The sequence below is a fragment of the Hydra viridissima genome, unplaced genomic scaffold (genome assembly GCF_058129835.1).
Source record: "Hydra viridissima isolate aposymbiotic clone 2 unplaced genomic scaffold, HvirCarnegie_v1 scaffold_10, whole genome shotgun sequence".
NCBI classification, from domain to species: domain Eukaryota; kingdom Metazoa; phylum Cnidaria; class Hydrozoa; order Anthoathecata; family Hydridae; genus Hydra; species Hydra viridissima.
The window spans coordinates 7,517,888-7,526,262 of record NW_028324309.1 but is presented as its reverse complement, the minus strand read 5'-3'; the positions used below and the strand labels follow the sequence as shown (position 1 = coordinate 7,526,262).

General features: G+C 28.2%; 1 protein-coding gene across 14 annotated transcripts in view; it reads right to left on the bottom strand.

Moving 5' to 3' along the window:
* Positions 1-1,943: 1,943 nt before the first annotated feature.
* LOC145193063 (GATOR2 complex protein WDR59-like) overlaps positions 1,944-8,375 on the bottom strand; it is a 52,879-nt gene continuing 46,447 nt past the window's right edge. For 7 of the 14 annotated variants that reach the window (XR_016456093.1, XR_016456089.1, XM_090099351.1 and 4 more), the window contains 6 exons: positions 4,373-4,573; positions 4,147-4,273; positions 3,849-4,018; positions 2,991-3,133; positions 2,754-2,861; positions 1,944-2,639 (listed from right to left, as the gene is read on the bottom strand). Coding sequence is in view for 7 of the 14 variants with exons in the window: in XM_090099351.1 (XP_089955477.1) it covers positions 2,500-2,639; positions 2,754-2,861; positions 2,991-3,133; positions 3,849-4,018; positions 4,147-4,273; positions 4,373-4,573 (889 nt within the window). In the remaining 7 variants the exon portion in view is untranslated. Of the gene's footprint in view, positions 2,640-2,753; positions 2,862-2,990; positions 3,134-3,848; positions 4,019-4,146; positions 4,274-4,345; positions 4,574-8,375 lie in introns of those variants that run through there. The other 7 variants (XR_016456090.1, XM_090099350.1, XR_016456091.1 and 4 more) reach the window with 5 other exon arrangements.

The window sequence follows — 8,375 nt, the reverse complement described above, 5'->3', positions numbered from 1 at the left end:
TGTTTTCGCAAACACGACTAGAAATACAATGGTGTGAGTTTAATTAGTAATGTTCTCGAAAGTTCTGTAGCCATTCTGAGACGAAGACTGCTATAAAGAAAACTAGCAAAACCTGTTTTAAAGAACCATGACTCAGAAGTTGAAACAAAAGTACTAAACGAACTTGAAGAAAAAGAAATCTATTGTCTGTACGAGAATTCAAAATAACATCTGCGGACAGATAGAAAAGGAACGGTTGAGAAAATCTTATGCTCTTTTTTTGGGGAGATTTTGAAGAAGAGTTTTATTTTAGAGGGAGTTTTTGAAGATGTATTAAAGAAAAAGCTTTAAGAGATTTAGAGTAATTCTCTTTATGATAGAATTTTAGGAGTTTTTAAGGGGATTTTATGAGAAAAGAGTTTTGAAGATTTAAAAAGAATTTTTTGAGAAGATTTTGTGGAAATTTTAAAGAGAACCTTATGAAAAGAGTTGGTAAGAAAAGATATTTGAATGACTTTGAATATGCGCTATTATCTGTAATAATGTATTGTTATTTGTATAAGTTAATATTAAGAGAATATGTATTAATGGGAAATAATTAAGAATCTTTATCAAGAAAAATACGTAATAGAAAGAGAAAAAAACCAGTAATAAGTATTTCTATTTTTGTTTCCATTTCGATTAAGATAATATTATTTTTATTATTACTTTATGTGTTATTTATTGTTATTGAAAAGTCTGATGCTCCTACCGCGCTTCTACCATATCTGCGCTGCACACTGACAAACCTACCTTATACTCTATCACCTCCTATCATATCTGCCCCGCTTCTCTCACAAACACATCACCGTTGTCTCAACCATAAAAGCTATTTAAAAAAACCCCGCCCTAACAAAATTAAGCAAACAAGAAATGAAATTATCAAATCACAAGGAGTCAGCACCTTTCAAATACATTCAAGATCTTTATTCAAAGTCAAGGCTAGTATCTTCGTCAGACCACAGATAAGGAAGATCATAAGGGTTAAAGAAATTAGTTTCACCAGTATATACTGGACTTGGAACATCGGTACCAAATACAGTGTAATGAAAATACGACTGGGACTATGTTAAAGGTTTAAAATAGCGATATGTAGAAATATAAGTATTCATTTCTAGATCCTAAGCGTTTATGACTTTCTTTGTACTGTTGTGCTTTGTATTGTTCTCTGATTGTTCTTTCTCAGACTGTATAAATGAAAAATGTAAAATTCGTTTGTTTTATCTCTTTAAATAAAAAAACTTCTGTAGGCAAACGTTTTTCGTGAATATTGTGAGAACGACATTTTTAATAATTAAAAAAATATTACTTGCTTGTATGTACATAGCCGTAATAAGGTTAGAGAATTTGGAGGCATGGGTTTAGGGTTTTATGGAAGGTAAATGCAGAAGGTTGGGATCGAGATTGATGGTGCGGGAATTACTTGGTCAGGAAAGGGTGAGGTTTATTTGTTAAAGGGTTAAGGGTATGTTTTCTGTCCTCAGTATATTCTATTATAAATATAACTCAATAAACGTTCTATTAGTGTGTAATGGTTAGCACTCTTTCATTTATTACGTTTATAAAATACAAATAACACTCTCTTACTCTACTTGTAGTGTTCGATACCGTTTTTATCAATTACTTCTATTACTTATATTACTTCTTTCTGTTCTATTTTTTATACGAATGTCTTCTTTATTTGAAACTTCTGGTTATTCTTCTTTAATCAACATTTCTTCTGATTTCTATTCAATTCTTCACTTCTTCTGATTATCAATAATTTATTCTTCTTTTTCTTTTTTGTTATAAAACTTCTTGCTTATTCAAATATTTTTTCATTCTCTCTCTTTAAAATTCCTCTTAAAACTTTCTTAAAAACTCTTTAAAACTTCTTCTCTTTTTGTCCTTCTCCTACTCCTTATTTTATTTTGAGCTTTTTATAATTTTTGGTTGTTTTTCGTTTCGATACCTATTCATCATTTATTTATATGGCAGGTTGATCAGTGTTCGTGTTTACGTCTTTTCCCAGTTGTTTTTAACTTTTCTTCTTTCCATTTTATCATTTACTTACGTGATAGGTTGATGAATCATCGTGTAAGTCTTCTCCCGGTCGCTGTTTTTAACTTTTCTTCTTTTCGCTTCATCATTTAATTATGTGGCAGGTTGAATAAGCCTCTGTGTGTAGGTCTTTTCTCAGTTGTTTTTAACTTAATTCTTTTCGCTTTATCATTTATTTACATAAAAAGTTGATGAGTCATCTTCTATACGTCTTTTCCGATCGTTGATTTTAATTTAACTCTCCCTCCTCACAATATTGATAATTTTCTATAATCTTTAGACATAAACATTTGAAATAAGATACTAAGACAGAAATCATATTACATGTTATTTGTGAAAACTAATACATAGCAATTGCATTTACTTTTAAAACCTCTTAAAGTCAATAAAACCGAATAATATACATTAATGACGTAGCATAACTTTCTTCTCATTTTTAGTTCACTCGGAAGAGGTAAATTTTCCTATACGTAAACAATAACAACCGCAACCTGATGCGCACCAATCGTGAAGTCTGAACCAACCCATTAAATGAAACATGTGACCACCGTGACCACACACCATACAAAAACTCAAAAGACCTAAAATATAAATATTAAAGTTGGAATTCTTTTTTTAAAAAAAAGTTAATATAGATAAAAGGTATAAAAAATTTTATTTTCTTATTAAAATTGCAAAATAAAGAAAAATATAACCTCTCACAGACAATTGACAGACAGAACATTTAATGATGATAGAGCGGCATTTGTTACAAAAAGACTCTCTCTGAGAAGATTTACAGGTATTGCATTCCAAACACAAATCTATTTTAAAGATTCAAATAAATAAAAATTCCAAACACAAATCTATTTTAAAGACTCAAATAAAAATTTCAAACTTGTCTAATAAAAATTAGGATTCAAATAAAAAAAAAAAATTAAAAAAAAAGATACCTAACGTTCTCATTTCTTTCGGAAACTCTGTAACATATTTCATGACTTCCGTGCGTTGTATGTTAAATTTCCAACGATAAAGAAGTTCTCCATAATATCTTTTGAATTGATCATAACGAAAATTTTCTGAGACGTTCAAAAGTCTATGAAGAATATTAACGAAGTATTTATCTCTGAACTCAAAAAACGGAAATTTTTAAAGCGCTAAAAGCAAACTTAAGTTTATATAATTTAACTAATATAACAACTATTTTGATTTCTTTTCTTAAAGATTCTTTATTGATTTCTTGATGAATCAATGTCTTTTAGTTAAACTGTGTGTTTTTAAAGAGAAAAAATGTCATAAAACTATAAGCAATAATTTAATAAATTTCATTACATAAATGTGGCACTAGTCTAAGAAAGTAAATAACATTTAAAAATTGATTTTGATATTCATGTTCAATCGCAACAACAAAAACTAAGAAAAATTAGGCTTTTAACCTAATAATATTTCAAAATGACCTGGTTAATAAGTTAATTGATATTCCGCAAATAAGTGTAATTGCAACATGATTCCTTTTAAGAAAACATTGAAAGAATGAAGGTTAAAATAAGACAATAAAAAAAAACTGACAAAAAAGTAGATAAATGTAAAAACAAATAACTATTCTTGGGAGAAATTCTACCAAAATAAGCCTCTACTGAAGTAACTTACGCGTTAAGAAACTGCGCTATCAAGTAATGGAGCACTTTAAACGAGTACTACGAGTTGCAAAAAGTTTACATTTACAAACTTTATAAAACTACGTTATAATTTACAAAACTACAGGGATTGATTCATTTCTTGCTTCTTTCACCTGATAAAAACACACCTACCGGCAATTTTGACTGTGCTGTTTTAAAAGCTCACTCAGTTTATCTATAGATTTTTCTTCAACAAAAGTAGGAGGTGACCAACTTCCTTCACCAACTGAAACTTTATTATAAACATTGAAAGGAAACTCTGGAGATACTTGAAAACCGTCAGAGTAGCATCGTTTCATATTCTAATTAAAAAATTTCAGTACTTTAACAAAAAAAAAAAAAAAAAAAAGTAAAATGCCAAAGGTCAGGTTCTTTCTCAGAAGATCAGGAAATATCAATTTAAAGGAAAATCTTACTATGGAATATATACCTTGTTTTCCTCAACATTTGATCTTAAAATAATGCTTTTAACATCTTCAGGTAACTCTTGTTGAGATAGGATACAAGACATCATGGCTAAAGTCTGTACATCTTTAACACTCTCGTAATAATTGAATCTACAAAAAACTCATCCCTAAAATCCTGTCTATCAAAAAGATGAATGAAAAAAAAAAATTATTAGCAATTACTTAGTTTTATCAGAATTTTGAACTCACAATGAATCTACAAGCTTTCTGCCGAATGGATGACATGCCCAAGTTGGACCAAACACAGCGTTCAAATCACCTGTAGGTATTAGATCTGGAGACATTACTTTAGCAAGAAGTAACCACATTTGAACAAGATCTTGGCGACAAACAGATTCAGCAAATTTTGCATTTCGTAAACAAAGATTTGAAGGATCATCACCTGATAATCTGAAAAATGATTTTTTATCATGTTAATTAACTTTAAAATTTAAAGATTGATTTTAGCAAATATATACACTGGTATACAAAATATACTGGTCTACAAAACTTTAAAAAAAAATCAAATCTTTTCTAGACTTGGATAAAATTTCGATTTAGGTAAGTTTTTTTTGCTATTTACAAATCTGAAATTAGTTAAACTGCAGCACCTTAGATTTTTGAAATAATGCCTATAAAAGTTTTGCTTAATTTCTTATATTCAAGGTGAATAAACACAAATATTATGTGTGAACAATTTATTGCTCTATTACCAGTATATATAAAATTTTATTTAAGTGTTAAACAGTAATAATACTCTATAATATTTCAATTAAATCTGATGCAAATATTATCCATTTAGGCAACTGAACCAAAAGTTTAAAAAAGTCATGTTTATTAAGTTAATCACAATTTAATTTTTAATTGTGATTAACTTAATAAACAGTATTTACCCTTAGAAACAATAGACATCAAAATAACTGTATTCAGATCATTATAATCTAATTTAACCCGCTACACTTTTACATGGTTTTACATGGTTTATTTAAGTTTTACATATCTAATTCTGAAGATAACTAGCATGACATTTTTAAGTAGGAATTTTGCTAAAAATCATATTCAATTACATAAGCAGATGTTCAAAATTATCAAATTTAATGTGGAAGCCCTTTTGTAAAAAGCTCTACATAACCTGATTATAAGATTTTCAATAAAATGAAAAAAAAGTTTCAAATTCACTAAAAAAATTTAATATCAAAAAAACTTTTAAAAGAATTATCAATAGAAATTCTAATTTTTTTTAACGAATATCTGGACATCCTAAAGACTTGTTTTTTACCTTCAAAACAACCTCATTTTGGATTTTCATCAAGATGAAATAAGGCTTTGACTCACAATGCTAGAATATTCAAGATTGGTATGCACAGATGTTCCCAAACTTGATTACTTTTAATGCATAGCCTCCCTCAAGTTTAGATCTCAACCCAATGGATAATTCAGTATGAAGTGTTCTTTAAACCATACTAATATATTAATTAATTGAAGAAAAAATTGATCAAACCATTGGATGATCTTGATGTCTCCTAGTTCTGTACCACTGAGAAGTCATTCACTGTGTATCTTAATGCATACCAAAAGGAAATGGAAATATCTTTGAGGTCTAACTGTTTTTCTGTTATTATATATACAGGGTGTTCAATAAGTAAAGCACAATTTCATTTCTCTGTTACTAATTAGCCAATGACAATACTTCTAGAATGTTCTTTTTTAAACATACATAAGGAAGGAATATTATGTTGTAGATTGTTATTTTTGAGAATACAGTCATGAAAAATTTTTCTATGGAAGACAGAATTTTCATCATCAAACGCTATTATGGAAGTGGGGCTGAAAGTGCAACAGCAACACTATGAAAGTTCAAACAAGCATATGGTTTAATAGAAGACTCATTCAACACACACAGGGATCTAAAGATTAACTGATAAATTTGAAGAAACAAGCAGTGTTCTCAACCAGCATGAATACCAGTTGTGATGGAATCACTGCATCATGTTGCTTTGAAGATAGGTTGATGCTCCACTCAACAAATTGCAGATGATATAAAATTCCCTAAAACATCCATTCATCATATCCTCTGCAAAAAGCTTGAACTATTTTCTTACAAGTTGATTATGCTACAGGAGTTGAAAGCAACAGACTTACCATTTTGACTCCATTTTACTAGTTAACTGCTTAAAAACAAGGAACTTTAGGACTCTATATCAATGGCAAAATAAATGCAAAGAACTACATTATTGGTCTAAAAAAGAAATTAGTTAATTGCAATGAGCAAGCAACAGAAAACAATTCAAAAGAAAAGACAGCTACAGTCATCAACAACTTAGTGGCCTGTTTGGAAACTGTTGTGCAAGAAAATGGAGGTCATTTCAAGCATCTATTTTAAACTACAAAAAAAAAAATTCTAATTTAAGTTTTTGAAATAAAATTTATTGTAGCTTGATTATTTTTTCTTTTCTTGATTATTTTTTCTTATGTTAAATCTGTGCATTACTTTTCGAACACCCTAAATATTTTCAATAAATATTGTTACTTTCAAAAAACTGAGTTTTGAAGAATCTGGAAACCTTTTCAAACTTTTTTTGAATGGTCACCGCTTTGTCTGGCTTTGAATTGTCAGGGTTGATGAATTGTTGAAAGGAAACTTTTTAAGAAATATCAAATTTTCAATTTTTAATAAGTTTGGAGTAATTCTGTAGGTGTAAATAATGACATGTCTAGGGAACTTCCATGATTTTTAAACCTCGTCTGCCAATCAAATACTATTGTCATAATTAGATTCCTTTTACTGTGATTTGTTAATAGTGGGCAATAAAAAATCTAGTGATAAATATAGTGGTATATCCTGCATATTATCTTTGTATCTAATGATCTTAAGATCTTTAGATACAAAGTTTGCAAAATTATGAATGGGAACCCCATATGCTCTTCATGAATGAGCAGGAAACTCTTCAACTGAAATTTGACTTACATTTGCTAGCTCAATAAGTTTGATAAAATTGTCAGCCATATCAATCAAGTATGAGTAATTTTGGTTGAGAAAAATTAACATTAAACCATGATGGAATGGATTTCAAGAGAACTGACTGTCTAACCTTTTGCAGTTAGATGAGGAGGTAAGTATCTTCTTATAGTTAGAAACTTAGCAAAAATGTAACCAAGTATGTAAAAAATATAAAACCATTTATATAAAAGTTAATTTAACAAAATTTTATTATAATATTGACACGTTTACTGACAAAAGTCATTAAATTGGTGGTCTTAACTGAGATTTTAAGTGGTCTACACTTAAGTTCTTGATTTAATGTAATCTAAATTAAAACCATGATTGCAAAAGTTAAGAATTTATAGTTCTTTGATTCTTCATATTCTAAAATATTTATTTTAAAAAGAAATCTGTTTGATTCAATACAATTGAGAACTATGCTAATAAATAAAAAAAAACAAAAAACAATACACTTGAGAACTATACTATCTAACAAATATTTAGAAATAATATAAAAAAATCTCAATTGAGGTAGAATTATCCAGTTTAAAAACTAGACTTAATATTCTATAGCTGTTAATGTTACATTCTAAAATACAAATAATTTTCTTATTGTTATAATTTTCTTCATCATTTTAAAAACTTACTAAATCAATCAACTGTATATCAATCCACTGTATATCAAATAACAATTAAGAATATTTAACATTTATGAAAAATTTTGAACATTTAAAAACCTCTCATCTTATATTATTTTATTATCTTTTTTATATTTTATATTTTACTACCTAAATAATTACCTAAGTGATACTTCACTAAGCATTTTGTAAATGTGACACTAAGCATGTAGTAAAAGGTCAAATAAAGACTGTCCAGAATGAAAATAGAATTTGAGGTATGTGAAATATTTCAAGAACCACTTTTGCAAGTAGAAATGAGAAAATTCATTTTAAACATATGGCTTAAAATTGTAATAATCCAATTAACTTGCTAGCAAAAAGTACAAAGTTCAAAGGAAAACTGTCAGTCATATCATCAAATTGTTGATTGAAAATAACAAATTGGAAAGTAAGTTGAGAAACCAGCAAAGAGGTCCATCAAGTTTAAGTCTTGATGAAAAAGTGATCAGAGGGATTGATGCAAATCCAAAGTACTCATGTACCAAAACTTCTCAAATTTGAGAAAATGAAAAAAAAATTATCAAAAATAAACAAATGAAAAAAAAAGCTT